General features: G+C 41.6%; 1 protein-coding gene across 1 annotated transcript in view; it reads right to left on the bottom strand.

Annotated features, from left to right (window-relative positions):
• Positions 1-15,849, bottom strand: part of smarcd2 (SWI/SNF related, matrix associated, actin dependent regulator of chromatin, subfamily d, member 2) — a 52,823-nt gene extending 36,974 nt beyond the window's left edge. Inside the window, exons 1-5 of the mRNA XM_063037561.1 lie at positions 15,320-15,849; positions 10,285-10,469; positions 5,937-5,979; positions 4,533-4,655; positions 3,523-3,642 (exon numbers count right to left, since the gene is read on the bottom strand). Of these exons, the coding sequence (XP_062893631.1) occupies positions 3,523-3,642; positions 4,533-4,655; positions 5,937-5,979; positions 10,285-10,469; positions 15,320-15,490 (642 nt within the window). The 5' untranslated portion in view covers positions 15,491-15,849. The remainder of the gene's footprint in view (positions 1-3,522; positions 3,643-4,532; positions 4,656-5,936; positions 5,980-10,284; positions 10,470-15,319) is intronic.
• Between the last annotated feature and the right edge of the window lie 2,004 nt (positions 15,850-17,853).

Here is a 17,853-nt window from a genome sequence, read left to right on the forward strand (position 1 = left end):
TCCACTTCCAGGTCATTTTGCATCACTCTATAAATTGAAGAGACATTCTTCGGCATCATACACATATGCATCAGGGACCTCCCGGATGATGTCATTTCCTGGGTTGCACTCCTTTTGGAGAACTGTTGGGGAACTTGGATCAAGTTGTCTTGAGGACACCTGTGTTTGGACAGACCTGGAACAGAATAGCTGTAGCAGGGCAGTCCCAGATAAGGATGCCTGCCAGATAAGCAGATGCCTTCATCCTCAGCTAACTGTGCCCCCAACCCTGCCCAGATTCCCACATGTCCTGTCATTTGTCTCCTCCACTGAAAAAAAAAATCCCAGTCATACACCTGCCAATCTATTTGGCCATATGCCTCACTTCCAACAATGCCCAGCCACCAACCCAAGCTAAAATTTCTATGCATTTCTTTAAAATGCTCAAAGGTCAAAGTACATTTATTATCAAAGTATGTATATTATATATGACCTGAGATTCATCTCCCAACAGGTGCCAAAAAACAAAAAAAAAATCCAATAGAACTCATTAAAAAAAGACCATAAGTTATAGGAGCTGAAGTAGGCTAATTGGCCCATCAAGTCTGCTCCACCATTCAATCATGGGCTGATCCAATTCTTCCAGTCATCCCCACTCCCCTGCCTTCACCCCATATCCTTTGATACCCTGGCTAATCAAGGACCTATCTATCTCTGCCTTAAATACACCCAATGACTTGGCCTCCACAGCCACTTGTGGCAACAAATTCCACAGATTTATCACCCTCTGACTAAAGCAGTTTCTCTGCATCTCAGTTCTAAATGGATGTCCTTCAATCCTGAAGTCATGCCCTCTTGTCTGAGAATCCCCTACCATGGGAAATAACTTTGCCATATCTAATCTGTTCAGGCCTTTTAACATTCAGCAAGTTTCTATGAGATCCCCCCTCATTCTCCTGAACTCCAGGGAATACAGCCCAAGAGCTGCTAGATGTTCTTCATATGGTAACCCTTTCATTCCTGGAATCATTCTCGTGAATCTTCTCTGAACACTCTCTAATGTCAGTATATCCTTTCTAAAATAAGGAGCCCAAAACCGTACACAATACTCCAAGCGTGGTCTCACGAGTGCCTTATAGAGCCTCAACATTACATCCCTGCTCTTATATTCTATACCTCTAGAAATGAATGCCAACATCGCATTCACCTTCTTCACAACAGACTCAACCTGGAGGTTAACCTTTAGGATATCTTGCACAAGGACTCCCAAGTCCCTTTGCATCTCTGCACTTTGAATTCTCTCCCCATCTAAATAATAGTCTGCCCGTTTATTTCTTCCACCAAAGTGCATGACCATACACTTTCCAACATTGTATTTCATTTGCCACTTCTTTGCCCATTCCCCTAAACTATCTAAGTCTCTCTGCAGGCTCTCTGTTTCCTCAACTCTACCTGTTCCTCCACCTATCTTTGTATCATTGGCAAATTTAGCCACAAATCCATTAATTCCATAGTCCAAATCATTGACGTACATCGTAAAAAGCAGCGGTCCCAACACGAACCCCTGTGGGACTCCACTGGTAACTGGCAGCCAGCCAGCCAGAATAGGATCCCTTTATTCCCACTCTCTGTTTTCTGCCGACCAGCCAATGCTCCACCCATGCTCGTAACTTCCCTGTAATTCCATGGGCTCTTATCTTGCTAATCAGCCTCATGTGCGGCACCTTGTCAAAGGCCTTCTGAAAATCCAAATACACCACATTTACTGTATCTCCTTTGTCTACCCTGCTTGTAATTTCCTCAAAAAATTGCAGTAGGTTGGTCAGGCAGGATTTTCCTTTCAGGAAACCATGCCTATCTTGTCATGTGCCTCCAGGTACTCTGTAATCTCATCCCTAACAATTGATTCCAACAACTTCCCAACCATTGATGTCAGGCTAGCAGGTCTATAGGTTCCTTTCTGCTGCCTCCCACCCTTCTTAAATAGTGGTGTAACATTTGCAATTTTCCAGTCATCCGGTACAATGCCAGAATCTATCGATTCTTGAAAATCATCGTTAATGCCTCCACAATCTCTCCAGCTACTTCCTTCAGAACCCGGGGGTGCATTCCATCAGGTCCAGGAGATTTATCTACACTCAGACCATTAAGCTTCCTGAGCACTTTCCTTACCTTCCTAATGACCTTCCTGGTTTCCTTCTGCAAGTTTTTAAAAGCTTCCCAATCCTCTATCTTCCCACTAGCTTTGGCTTCCTTGTATGCCCTCTTTTGCTTTTACTTTGGCTCTGACTTGATTTGTTAGCCATGGTAGTGTCCTCCTTCCATTCGAAAATTACTTCTTATTTGGGATATATCTGTCTTGCACTTCCCTCATTTTTCGCAAGTAAACTGCATATTTAATTGTATGATTTTTGAAGATTTGCTAACGGCCATAAATTGTAAGGTCAAAACTGAGAATTATAGCTGTGAGAGAAAGTCAGATAAATGTAGAATAGTACGGCACAGAAACAGGGCTGTTGGCTCACAATGTCATGCCAAACTACTTAAGCTAATACTGCCTCACCCCTTCTGCCTGCACATAGTCAATATCCCTCCATTCTCATGTGCCTATCTAAGCTATAGCTGTTTTTTGTCAAAGAGTCTTTACTGACAACTTACAAAATTATGAGGGGCCCAGTTTGTGGAAAGAGAACTAATTTTCCTAAGTTGTGGAATCAAAAACAAGACAGAGTTAATGTAAATGGTTGAAGGGCTAGTGGAATAACTTTTTCACCAAGAGGGTGGATGGGGTCTGGAGCTTATGGCTTGCAAAGACAAGAGAGGCAAAAGCCCTCACACTTAATTATTACTTGGCTGTGTATTTGAGAACAGCGACCCAGAGCAGGAAGGTGGAAGAAGGGTGTGTACTGTTATTTTGATCAGCACAGACAATAATGGCCAGAACAACTTCTGTTTGTAAATTCTGCATGATCCTTTACATTCTCTCAGCAGATCTATCTTCCCTCTGATAAGACTGTTGATACCATCTCTGTGACACATTAACTTGTGTCACTTGGATCATATATTATGGTTTATTATTATTCAGAGTTACAGCATAGTAACAGGTCCTTCTGGCCCAATGAGACACAATTATACCCATGTGACCAATTAACCTACTAACCTGTACATTTCTGGACTGGAGCACCCGGATAAAGTCCACGTCATTACGGGGAGAATGTACAAACTCCTTACAGACAGCAATGGGAACTGAACGCAGGTGAGCAGCACTGTAAAGTGTTGCATTAACCACTGTAAAGTGTTACACTACCATGCCACATTATGTTTTTAATTTATGTACGTCAAATAACATTATAAATATTAATTAACCTTGAATGCCTAGATACAAAAGAGTACTATAGTACAACTCTCTCCACTAACTCCCTTCTCAAGTAATCATTCCTCATATTTTTTTGGAAGCAAGTTTATTTGTTTTGTCACTGCCTTGTGTTTGCCTTTGCCAAAGATAAAATAAAAGGGACACAAGGTATGCCAAATCCAACTTACATCATCAAGTAGTTTTCCTTCCACACGAAGCTCCCACGATGCAACTGTTTCTCCCTCTTCACCTTCAGACTTGGCCGGGGTAAAAGTGTTCGAGATGTAGATCCTTAGTTTGCGCTTTTGCTGAAATGAAGAAAATATCAAGTAGTTCATAGGCTTTCCATACAGGGACGCCTGTGTATCAGCATCCATTCATCAGTTAATCCCAGTGTGCAGCCTTCAAATATTTTCTTTCAATCTCCTCCATTTGCAGGTTACTGCTTAACCCTTCAAGTCAGAGACCAAAAGAATGCACTATACAGCTGAAAGGTCATCCAGAACTGCCAGACGACCTGAGGTACTCAAGTCAGGAGATAACATGCCCCTCTAAAACAGGAGCTTGTTCCTTCAACAAACTTGACAACAGAATAAGGTCAGATCTTATGATAAATCATACCTTCATTTTTGATTACTAAATTCAAAACAGGATCAGGTTCTTTGTCATCTGAATATTAATTTGTATGAGATATTTAATTCGTAAATGTTAGGCATGATTGATTATTAATTGCAAAACACCAGGATGCTTTTGGCTAAATACTTCCAAGCAAGATGTTGCAACCTCTTGATGGCCTTCTATCCACCATCCGAGGAGCAGCTCTGCAGACCTAACCTCTTACACCATGGAGAAAAGAGGCAAACATCAAACCTCAACCTTAATGGTTATCCAAGTTCAAATCCCAATGGAAAGGAGACTGGTCTTAAAGACTGTATTTTGTAGAAAGATTTCCACCCAGCATCATTTAAATGCGTTAAAATGACCAACAGAAAGATTGTGGCTTTGATTTGTAGCCTGTTTCACTGAATGGTATTGAATGACTGAGGGACACTGATGAAGGAAAGTGAGGTTTTAGAAAAGAGAAAAGAGAACGACATTTTGCAGACTATGAAATAACAAGAAAATAGCTTAAATGCAAACCCTACCCCCAACCCACCAGTCCCTGGTATACATTAATTGTGCTTTCTGAAAGTTGTACCATTAAGGGCTTTTTCATGGACTCCTGAATCTCCAGGCGTTTCCTCATAATAGTTTGATCCAATTTGCGCTCAAAAGCTAAGAGATCCATATAAGCTTGGGATTCAGGAACAAGCTCTCTGATCTGAAAATTAAAAAGGTAACAAAACATCAAGTCAGCTCTGGACTTAATAAGGAGGAACTCTACTACAGTAACCTCTGTTGTGTTGTCCATGAAGCATTTAGCTTGCTGTAGTCGCACAACACTACACTGTCACGTCTGATTTCAGCAAGATGTAAAAGCGAATGCATGAAAACTTTCTACAATATTCACTTGATATCCTTAAAACATTTCTTGATGATCTTACTGCATTTCTTCCAACCTTCAGGTAGGGATCATAACCATAATTCTTTCAAATAGCAATAGCATTTTAGATTTCTGAATAAAGACACAAAGGTAATGATAGAACAAAACTATTAGATCACATCACATCAGCATGCTCCATATTGAAAAGATGCTAAAGTCAATGTAAAATGCAGATTCAGAGACTGGGGATGAGATACTGAAGACTATTTCAACTCAAACACATTAGGTGAAGAGTAGATTTAGTAAAGACAATTAAAATTTGTAAAGGGCTTTGATGCGGTGAATACAGAAAGAGCACTTCCTTTGGTTGATGAAGGAGAGGTGAAAATACAGAAGAAAACCCAGGCTTGTTTTCTTTAGGAAAGGTATCTGTTTATAAAAGGCAAATGGCCGTATAAATCGCTTCCATAGGTAGTTAAGTTTCACAATCACTATGGGACATTTGTTAACTTTAGTGAAAAAAAAACAGGCAGAACTATAAAGCACTTCATACTTAGATTTAATTTCTCAAAATTTAAAGTAGAAAATCCTAGGTAGGTAAATGACACCAGGCATATTAACGGAATATTAATTGCAAGAATATGTCAAGTGCGCATCCGGCCGATTGATTGCGCGGTGAGTCAACTGGGCCTCCAACGTGCAGAAGGCCCTCTCTTTTTGCGCAGGCTTTTGAGTGCTCATTTTTTGTGTCTTGGCAGCCCGGATCATTGCTCCCTCACTGTAAATTGGCCAGCGTATACCGTGGTTAACACGATTCAGTAAAACTGTTTAATGATACTACTCCATTGCCATTTTTGCTCTGCGCATACATAACATTAACCAATGTGGTACAAGCCCATGGCCATTATGATACAGGATGCGGAACGACCCAGTTGGATTACTGGCAAGCAGTTGGCACTGAAATAATTGGAAAGCTGGAACATGCTTTGCAGTGAGATCAGTTAGTCTATTTGTAAGCTGGGGATTGTGGGGTGCACAGAACATTCTTCTGGTTAAACATTTTGCACCCTTATCAATAATGAAGCAAATCTAAAAAAGCCAACAAAAATCAACACTTGCCCTTTGTGGTAGAATTTTGTCAGCCATCTTTCGTCTCTTCACACTGCAGGTAATAAAGGACGTTGTTAGATGTCAACACTAATTGAAGATTAACCGCATGCTCTTTAAACATCAACTTAACATGAACTCATGTTGGTTATAAGTAATGCTGGGCCCTTATTTGCGTAAACTTTTGTGTGTTCATAAATAATTAATTTAGATTAGGGACCTGCTATTCTTGCTTATTTTTATGATCAGTTGCAAAACTCACTATTCTTTGAACTATCAAGCAACTCCTCTGCTCTGCCCATGGAAACTATGTCCTGTTTAAAAAGTGGGTGGAGATTTTGTTGAAACATTCTCTACCCATTTCCTATTGCTGAAACAATAGTTAATCATAAATGGAAAATCCAAACCTACATGTTAACGTGATGCTTGACATGGTGGACATCATGATACCTTGTTTTCTTTTATGCTTTCTGTCAAGAGTCAATCGACTGCAATCAAGAACCTTACCAGTTACGTGTCCCATCCATGCTAGTCTAGTCCAGTACAGAACAGTCAGCCCACTAACCTACTGGAGCTCTTTGAGCATTTTATTCACTAATCTCTTCATCTGCCTCACCCCGCCACAGCCCCATCTTTAAATTTCTCTTTAAAATTAGTCCTCCAACTGCATTCAGCACTGGCCCAAGCTCCAACCAGTGGCTTCTGAAGCCCTTCGCTTCCATCCAGAGAACTATTTTCCTTTTCCATTCAGGCCACTTGGAAATGGCCCTTTTAACTTGAAGCACATCAAAAGCAATGGATTTGGTTTTCTATAAGTAATCGGTCACTTTATATCCTGCACAGTAAGACTTTTGGCTCCACTGACCTGGATCTCTGTTCAACTACCATAAAAACCAATGGACAAGTTTATGTTCAACTCATACTCAGTTGGGGACTTCAATTTAGCAAAATACATTTAGCTTCTTTCCAGCAAGTTCTGAATTGATCGTTTAAAAAAAAAATCAAGCTTTAAAATCATTCCAAGATTAATGCCCTGTGTCACGTTTTATAATTTTGTTTTAGTAATTTGAACATACATGAAATATTAATGTTAATAGGGTTGATAGGGTCGTAAAGAGAGCTTTTGGTACATTGGCTTTTATTAATCAAAGTTTTGAGTATAAGAGCTGGAATGTTATGATGAGGTTGTATAAGGCATTGGTGAGGCCGAATCTGGAGTATTGTGTTCAGTTTTGGTCACCAAATTACAGGAAGGATATAAATAAGGTTGAAAGAGTGCAGAGAAGGTTTACAAGGATGTTGCCGGGACTTGAGAAACTCAGTTACAGAGAAAGGTTGAATAGGTTAGGACTTTATTCCCTGGAGCGTAGAAGAATGAGGGGAGATTTGATAGAGGTATATAAAATTATGATGGGTACAGATAGAGTGAATGCAAGCAGGCGTTTTCCACTGAGGCAAGGGGAGAAAAAAAACCAGAGGACATGGGTTAAGGGTGAGGGGGGAAAAGTTTAAAGGGAACATTGGGGGGGGCTTCTTCACACAGAGAGTGGTGGGAGTATGGAATGAGCTGCCAGACGAGGTGGTAAATGCAGGTTCTTTATTAACATTTAAGAATAAATTGGACAGATACATGGATGGGAGGTGTATGGAGGGATATGGTCTGTGTGCAGGTCAGTGGGACTAGGCAGAAAATGGTTCGGCACAGCCAAGAAGGGCCAAAAGGCCTGTTTCTGTGCTGTAGTTTCTATGGTTTCTATGGTTAACAAGGAGAGGCTTGATAGAATTTATGGTATTAGTCACACCCATGTTATGTGGTTCCTTATCCTCTATTTTCAGTCCTTAAAATTATACTGAAAATCCACTTATACACTAGTTTAATGGTGATTCCAATTTCTACGTAGAGTCATAGAAAGATCTACTGACTAATTTTGAGCACGAGAAAGGGCTGTGAGTAGTGACTGTGTGGGTTTCCTCTGAGTGCTCTGCTTTCCTCCCACAGTCCAAAGATGTACTGGTTGATAGGTAAATAGTCATTGTGAATAGTCCTATGGTTAGGCGAGGGTTAAATTGGGGGTTGCTGAGCGGCGTGGCTCAAAAGACCAGAGGGGTCTGCTCACACTGTTTCTCAATAAATAAAATAGTTCCAAACCTGCAATGTCAGGGTATGGTATAGCACATTCTAATGGGATCAATCTCATAGCAAAATGAACAGAGGCACAATAAGAAAGCTGTGAGTTAACTGGTTGTTTGAAAATATGAAACCACACAAATAAAAGAAATACTTCAGTTGATCATAGTATATAAAAAAATGCTGGTAACTTATTCCATTGCAGATAGGTTTTATCTGCCAAGGATGGTTCCAAGCCTGGCTGTGAAAAGAGGAGGGTTGGGCATGGGTCTAGCAACCCCATCCCATAAACACCCAGCGCTACAGAAACACCAACAGAAGCTCCAATGACCTCATCCGTGGGTGAGGAAGGATTCTTCGCCAAAAAGACGTATGAAGTCGTGTGGTGAAAGCTGCAAGTCCATGGAAGCCACAGGGCTGATCATCCTTCTATCATCCAGGACCACAACCAGTGGAACATGGAATGTAGGGACCATATACGAAAGTGAACACATGGCAATGCGACCTTGAAGCTGACACCAAGAAGAATGGCTATACGTGGGGATGACTTGAAAGACTGGCTCAGCACAGAGGACTCTGGCTAGCTTCCAACAGCAGCTTATGCCCCATTAGGACCGATGGGCTTAAGTAATGAATTAATAGCATTCAATTTCGATGACTCTATTATATCAAAGATGTGGAGGCTTTGGGAAGAGTGCAGAACAGGTTCACCAGTACGTTACCTGGATAAGAGGGCATATGCTAAGCAGAGACGCTGGGTTGTTTTTGTTGTTGCAGAAGCCATGAGGACACCGGACAAGTCTATAAGATTAGGAAAAGCATGGATAGAGTAGATGGCTGCTATCTTTCTCACCGGGGTCATAATATACTAAAGAGGACAAGTTCAAAGTACATGTGTGGGCAAGTTTTCTTTTTAAAAGCAGAATTTGGGGACCCGAAATGCCAAGCTGGGGATGATAGAAGAGATGAATATGATAATCATTTAAGAGTCTAAGAGGCTCTCAAACAGGCACATACATGTGTGGAGAATGGAGGGCTATGGACATTGTATAGTAGAAGGGATTAGTTTATCTAGGCATTTACTTTCTAGCTTAATTAATTTAGCACAACATTGTGGGCTATTGGTCATATTAACCAACCTGCAAGATCGACGTTTATTTCTTACGTCACTACATTTGCTGAAAAATGGCATCATAAATTGATCTCACAGTAGATAGCTTCTCCAAAGATGAAGCATTGGTTCACCAAGTAGCAAGTTACAAGTTGCATCAATGGCAGATCTTCTACTGCTTGACGAAGACAGCACTCACAGAATGGCAGAATCCCAAAATTTGTGGGGGGGGGGGGGTGGAGTTGGTGGAAGAAACAATGGTTCCAACAGAGTTGCATTAGGACAATTCTTACAAGGTGATTAGGGTACCACTCCTATATATAATAGCGAGCAAAATGCCAGTGTATATATATGGTAGATTTGCTATTTATGGTTCTGGAAACACCTCCTTCATTTTTCCTGTGGCCACAATTTTTTTTAAATCAAGCAAATATCATCACCAGTGATGGTCCACCTTTCACTCAGCATCAGCACAGCCCCCTTAGCAGGGCAAGGCATGCAGCAAAAGAACATGGTCAGCTTTGTGCAGCGGGCAGAGAAAAAGTTTGGCAAACACCCCCTCCCCCAAGGAAATCACGGTAACTTGCTCCTTTGCTTCTAGATTTGGTGGGGCGCTTATTCAGTGCTTAGGCTTTCTTTGTCTTGACAATTTTAAAAAAAATTAATTTTGTCCTTTCCCTCTGCAGGCACTGACCCTTCCCATGAGCAGAGTTTCGAGTATCTGGGTTGCTCCCTCAGTTAACTGTGTGCTAGTATATATAGTTTAAATGAATACAAGTCTTAACACTATGTATCAGCAGGATACGTAGATCCAGAGGGCTTCATGCCACATGTGTATATCCTGCAAGGACTGCTGGACACAAGTCAGGAATGTACATCATTGCCAGTTTTCTCTTCCCTCACTCATAAATGCTGAGGCCAATTGTGGCAGCCAATTCTGAGATCAGAGACCTTAGCAGAGACATGGCAATGAAGTTAAAACCTTCTTGGTAGGTGTGATTCATCCAGGCACTAGGTAAATTCAAAAGGCAACTGGAAAATCTGGCAGCCTTCTCTGCAAGGACTGAATAAAGGTTTAGTGTTCCATATGTGGGGACCATGCCCCTGTGCCAGCATCTTACCCTCTCCCTCGGTTCTGCATCATCTGTGGAGGCTGCTGTGCGAGCATACGCTTACGAAACGGGTCCATCATCGGCTGCGGAATTCCTGGTCGCACGGCCGTGCTCCCCATGAAGGATGGGCCAGAGGGCATGCCCATCTGCATTCCTGGCATTCCCATGCGAGATCCTAGTGGCATCCCTGGGCGCTGGGGGTGCAGGAGAAAGGAATAGTGAAACTACACATGAGCTGTCAAAAATTAATTAATACCCACTCCAATAGAATGCTTCTTTACCAATGTGTTTAATAAAAGTGAAAGCAAAGCTTTCTCTCTCCACACTCTTCCTATTCTGACAATTAATCACCTAGTGGCTTTACAAACCACTGTCAGAACTATTATCAACAAGCTCTGGAAATTTGGAGTATCAAACCTGATCCATGTGGGTAGGTTTACATTAAGTTTTTATTAAGGGTCAACAATGTACCTTTGATACTTTTTCCTGGTTTTAGTTCCTGGCAGCCACCCAGCAGTTCCACATTACTTACAATTGTGAACTATGCTTAATTAATAGTCCCGAGGCTTAAAAGCAAGAAGCTTGAAGACATCCAAATGCTTACATCTGCAGTGGACAGATCCATTTAATTTGAATCTCACTGAGTCTGTGCAGTTCTCCAAAGCAGCAGCCAGCCATAACCTCCAGTTCTGATACCCCAGCCAAAGTTTTGAGAGCTACTGGCTGGGCCTCACACACTGCAAGGCTGAGGGTAAAATCCTGCTTTCCATATCCACTTCTATGATAATGCTTGCATAAAATGGAGGGAGGAGGCCATTAAGCCCATCGACTTCAAGGCAATTCCATCTTCCCATTTTACTTCCCTATCAGCTTCATCCTGTTTCTCCACCCACCCATCTATACACCACTAGCAGCCAAGTAACCTAGCAACCAGAAGGTCTATGCAAGAGGAAGCCAGAGCACCTGGGGCAAGCTCAATGGTCACAGACAGAATATGCAAACTCCACAGAGGCAACATCAACAGCCAGTCAAACCCAGAACACCAGAACTGGGAGGAAGCTCAACCACGTACACCACTGTGCTGCCCAATAAGTCATCAATAATAGATGAAACACCACCCAATGGCATATCCTTAATCTCCCCAAAGCTCGAACAATTCTGATTGGGTATCAAACCAATGCCCTTTTTAATTCGGCTCTTGTAGCTACAATTTAAACTTGTATATAACTAGTGCCATAATTCTCATTTGGCAGTTGCTCAATGACACAATAAATTTGCTGTAATATGTTCAATGTTCCTATCAAAGAGATTTCTTTTAAAAAAAAAATGTCCTTTATATCCCTCTATAGAAATTCAAATTTCATATCTGACTCATGACCTCTGAGCTCCTGACTCTTCAAAAATAAAGACACGAAGGAAGTCGGGAAATTAAGGAACACTAAGTCAGCAATAGGAGACAGAAAGGCAAAACTCTGGAAAAACACATACTGTGAGAATGGTCCATGTGAATTTTAAAAGGAAGGCCAGGTTGATAAGTATTCATTCAAAAAGGTGAAGTATGCGATTTTCAAAGGACAAATATGAACCTAATGCCAAAAAACAGGAGACATTTTAGAGAACTAAAGCACACATACACAGAGAGAACTCTTTGTGCCCTATAATCAGTTCTATAAATCCATCTCTATTCTAAAGCCCCTACCCTTTTAATTCTTCTCTCCTGTAGACACCCCACTCCCATCCCTGTAATTGATCTCCTGTTGCCTCCTCTCCCTCCCTATAATTCACTTCTTCTGAAACTCCACTCTCTTTCTAATTCAGCTCTCCTATAAACTATTGCTTGAACCTAACTCCTTTATAGTTCCCATATCCCTATAACTTAACTCTCTAATAACTCCGTTATCCCAATAATGCACTTCCCTTGTAGGTGTATTTTACTTTCCCTATTTTCCTAAACTTCCCTAATTCAGCTCCTAGCTGTTGCTGATCTATTCTTTAGGATAGGGATGATGTTCCTTCACCGTTTCAATGGTTCCCCCAGATGCCCTCCAGAATTCAACTCAGCATCTGTAGCACAATCCACATCATGCTGCCTTATTTTTGCTCGTTTTCAATGCTCCATCTTATTGTTAGTCCCGTGATGGAAACAATTCCCAAAGAAAGCACATAACCAGTCTGGAATGTTTTACATAGCAGTCATTGATATTTTTTCAGTGCATTAAAATGCTGGCCTCAGAAGTACTGTAAATAGGAGGGCAGGAATCACTGCTACCAGATAAACAATGAGTTTTGTTCCAGATCTGAGGTCTTGATCTATAAACATTTTCCTCAAAAGGCCCAAAGGTTGCATTGATACGCAAAGTTAGCAGGCAACTCCGACAAAGGCACTTTGGCCTATAATGTAAAGGAGTTCAGAGGTTTTGTTAAACAAAAACAGAAAATGCTGGAAATACTCAGCAGGTCAGGGTGCATCTGTGGGAAGAGAAACAGAGTTAAAGTTTCAGATCTGTTTCTCTTCTCATTGATGCAGCCTAACCTGTTCAGTATTTCCAGCATCTTACTTTTTTTATTTTAGAATTCCAGCATCACTTTTTTTTGCTTTTCACTAAGGTGCTGTTGTAGTTGCAGAGTGCTGGAGAGGCCATACTTGGAACACTTTACACAGATTTTGTCACTTACAAAAAAAATAGCAGCATTGAAAGCAGTCCACAAATGACTCACCAGGCTAATTCCTGGGATGGGACAGCTGTCTTACCAAGACAGACTAAACAGCTTAGGCTTGTTCTCCTTGGAGTTTAAAAGAAGTAGAATTTATACAAAAAACATAAGGTCTTAAGGAGGCTTGATGGGTGGACTTGGAAATATTTAACTAGTTTGACAGTCACAAACACAGTGACACAATTACAATGTAACGGCCAACGAAGACACCTTCAAAAGATGGAGCCTCAGGAAGGCAGCATCAATCATTAAGGACCCTGACCACCTGGGTCACACCTTTTCTCATTACTATAATCAGGGAGGAGGTACAGGAGCTTGAAGACCCACACTCAATGTTTTAGAAACAGTTTTTCCCCCTCCGCCATCAGATTTCTGAACAGTCTGTGAACACTATCTCTCTATTCCTCATTTGCACTATTTGATTGTAACATAATAATTTTTCATATCTCGCACTGTACTGTTGCCACAAAACAATTTCATGACATGTGTCAGTGATAATAAACCCGATGATTCTCATTTATCTGTAAAATTAAAGTCTTTGATGGACAAGAAGGGTTCCTACAGAGCACTATTCAGTCAGTGGTACATTGAAGAGAGCTGCGGACAAGGAACACCCTGACACTCCTGTCGACTTCAAAGCTGTGATCAACTTCACACACAAAGATATAACAGAAACTTTTCATTATGTTGTTTACTGTGACAGGAATTTTATATTCCTGTAGAATGTGCCACAGGCAGGCCCAATCAATACTGTCAAAAGCCCTCTCAAACTCTACATTTTCCATTATTATTATTAGAATATTGTTTTATGTTTCGGAGAGTAAAAATCTAGTCTGTGCATCTGCACTCTTTCCTGAGAATGTTGTTAATGAGTTTCCAATATACACTGTACCATAATTTTACACAACATTGTGCTTAGAACAAATAGCCTAACACCACCACAATTGCAATCTTTACTGGCCATTTCAGCTGTTATCTTTCCTTTTCCAAAAGGTACAGGAATAAATCCAGCTAACTCAGGAACAAGTGTGAACAGCTCTGGTAGTTGTCCTCACCAAATGCTTTCCCATTGTTTGTGGATTGGGCAATATTTTCATTTGCTGGGACTTGTATGTGAAATCAAGATAAGTTTCTGCCTCCTAGATGTTAATTTCCTCATTACATGGCCCCCTGTTCAGGGATCCTTTAAAGTCATCTATCCATCTTCAACTGTAGTCACCTGGTGGGCTTATTTGTGGATGCCCGTCTATAAATTCCCCCATCCCTAAAATTTAACTCCTCACTGAAAACCTGCTTCAACTCCACTCCCCTATAACCCAGTGTGGTATAATTCAGCTGTTATAACTTGCCCCTTTCGTATAATTAATCTCTTCTCCAAAACCTCTATCCGTGTAATTCTGGCCCCTAAAGCATCTACTTTAAGTCAATTATTATCTCACCCTCTGACCTCATAATTCTTCTCCAAATTCTGACCCTATGAGTCAGCCTCTTAACCCCCTCACACCCTCTGACCATGTCCCCTATATCCACTTCCGTCTTATCCTACCTCACTATAAACCACCCCCACTGGAATCACTCCCACCCTGTAATATGAAGCATGTGATGGCGCTCATGTGCTCCTCTCCCGGATACAGTAACGCAGGACACGTGGGGAGCCAAGGTTTTCGGCTTTAACGACCCCCGCGGGCGGTGGGTGCAGAGGTCGGGCGCTGGGAATGGAGTCTGAGTGTCTCTGCTCTCTCGCCAGAGCGTGCGGGCCAGCGGTCGGGAGCTCCACACTGGCCCGGGCTCGCAGTGTCAACCAGCCTCACACGCGACGCTCAAACGCGGAAGTAAGGAGAAAGGCGGAAAAGAAAGACACACACTGTAACCAGGACTGGAGGGCGGCTTTTAGGCCGAGTTTCGGTTAATTCCAGCGATAAACACAGAGAGACCTCCCCTGGGCTCGGCTCCTGTGTCAATCCCAGGGAGAGAGGGCGAGACTACACACACTTCCAAAATAAAACAACTTTAGGATACGTCCCATTTTTCTTGCACGTGCGCAAAGCAAATAGACCCCCTCCCAAAACGAAAATAAAGCTGTTAGATGCAAATTCAAACACGATGCAAATGATACTGTATTAATTTTAAACAACTTATAACATTAAATCAGCCGTCATTCGGATACAAATTAATTAAATATCTTAACATCGTCAATTCTAATACTTTTGTCGTCAGGGTATTGGGGTCGGGACGATTTTCCAGTCGATCAATGCATAAAAAATTACAGGAACACAGAGAAGTTGGAAAGTTACAGAAGTTGAAGTAGGAGGGGGTGGGGGATACTCACGGGATAAGCGCCGCCGGGACCCATCGTGCGGAAGGCTGGAGATGGCTGCTGAAGATTAAGTGGCATCCTACTACCTTGGCCCGCCACGGAATTCATTGGGTTCACCCCGAGGGCTGGATTCATGGGGCTGTCTGGGTTCATGGGGTATCCTCCGCCTACTCTTGTCGCCATTTTTTTCAAAGTATATGTAGATAAAACAAAAGACTTAATCTCACTTAGATCTGTTAACTGCCTCTGGTCCAGCTGTCATTTCACTCCACCAATGTCCACAAGCCTCCGGGTCTCAGAATTTATTTCGCTCCACAAGTATCCTGTTGGCTATATTACCCTTTGGAGAAGGGGGGTAAAAAAAATCAACATTCAGCAACAGGCACAAAGGTGGCAATGTTTGGTGTCATCATTACCCATGAATCTGCTGGAGAGCAATAAGTCCCGTTCTACTGGCACTGACACATTTTCTCAACCCAACAGCGTCTCAAGATAAAGATCAGAATGTTTTTGCCAGACTTGTTTACGAAGTGCTCCGCCTCCCCGCCCACTCTTGTGGTTTTGGCAGATGGGTGGGGATTGCACAAACAGGTTAACAGGCAACTCTCAGCCTGTACGCCCTCTGTCTCTAGCGAGCAGGAGCGCTCAGCCAGCAGATGTCAACGCTGTGCTGATCCGCCGACAGACATCCCCCCTCCCGTTGCGTCAGGTAAAAGCGCTTTGCAGCTGTCAGACCGAACGCTCTGCCTTGGAAGCCACCAAGCCTAACAATACATTTACAATTTTATGCAATGTCTTTTGCATTTAAGAAGATACAGAGAGACCTTTCCATGCCCTGAACCCCAGTTATTTTATAATGCAACAAGTCCACCCGATTGACACAACCTTTTCGCTTGTTTGTACCATTTTTATCTTGATCTTGTCCGTGGCTTTAAGATGTGAGGGGCTCTTTCAAGTAATTGATTAATTTATTGATTGATCAAGATACAGCGTAGAATCGTCCCTTCTGGCCCTTCGAACTGCACTGCCCAGCAATACCCCGATTTAATTCTAGCCTAATCATGGGGCAATTTACAATCTTATACTGGTGTCCTTAACTTTTTTCACGCATGAAAGTTGTGTATACATTGTGTGAATTTAAGTTTTTGTTCTTTTTGTTCGCAGGTAATTTTTATTCCTACGGTAGGGGAGTTTAAAACTAGAGGAAATAGGTTTAATGTGAGAGCAGAGAAATTTAAAGGAGATCTGAAGTGTATATTTTTCACACAGAGTGGATTAGAATCAGGTTTATTATCACCAGCATATGTCGTGAAATTTGTTAACTTAGCAGCAGCAGCACAATGCAATACATGATAATATAGAAATAAATAAATAAATCAATCAATTTCAGTTAGAGTATATTTATATTTTTTAAAATAGATTAAAAATAGTGCAAACAAATAATATACAAAAAAGAAGTGTTAATGTTTATTGGCTCAATATCCATTTAGAAATCGGATGGCAGAGGGGAAGAAGCTGTTCCTGAATCGCTGAGTGTGTGCCTTCAGAATTCTGTATCTCCTACCTGATGGTAACAGTGAGAAAAGGGCATGCCCTGGGTGCTGGAGGTCCTTAATAATGGACGCTGCCTTTCTGAGACACTGCTCCTTGAAGATATCTTGGATACTGTGGAGGCTAGTACCCAAGATGGAGCTGACTAATTTTCAACTTTCTGTACCTGCTTTCAGTTCTGTATAGTAGCCCCCCCACCATACCAGACAGTGATGCAGCCTATCGGGATGCTCTCCACACTACATCTATGGTGGTTTAGGTGACAAACCAAATCTTGGTGAGCATCCGGAACAAGCTAATAGTGAAGGTACCTTTCTATCAGTTTGCAGTTTCCTTGCAAGCTGCCATTTAATTTTAGGTATTACTCTCATGTAGTCAGATGATTTTGAACATAATGTGTTGCAGCAAGTCAGTTCCCATGTGAATGTCGATACTGTCTACAACTTCCTTGCAAAAGATTTGCACAAACCTGTTATTTTATGATACAAAAAGTCCATTCGACAAACTTGGCTAACGAAACATTTCTGTTTGTACTTCTTAATTTTGACTGTTCCTTTTAAGTTTGAGTAAAATAAATGCTCCTCAGACTTGCGTCAGGGAATTAGACTATTGTCTTTGTAAGAAAAAACACAAACATTCCATTATCACACAAAGGTGTTTTGATGGGGAAAAATTGAAGTTTCTTTGCGTTTTGGAAGTGTGATGCTCCAGTATTAGAATTTGGGTATAAACATTTGCAAAGGTTTTGAGCACGAATCAGACATCCCACCCTTCTGTGAGAGGTGGGATGTCTGCAATAGAGTAGCTCCTTAGCAGCTAGCCAGCTAGTTTAAATAACGTTCGTTATGCTAATGAATGAATGACACCTGTTAAACTCACCTCAACATGTCTTTACAGTCTTAACCCACCATGGGCAATAGAAAAGTCACTGTTGCAAACAGGGCAGCGAGCAACACTGTCATTATTTTTGACCCCTATCAGGCAGGGGTACACTT

The sequence above is a fragment of the Mobula hypostoma genome, chromosome X1 (assembly GCF_963921235.1).
Source record: "Mobula hypostoma chromosome X1, sMobHyp1.1, whole genome shotgun sequence".
In the NCBI taxonomy this organism is placed as follows: Eukaryota; Metazoa; Chordata; class Chondrichthyes; order Myliobatiformes; family Myliobatidae; genus Mobula; species Mobula hypostoma.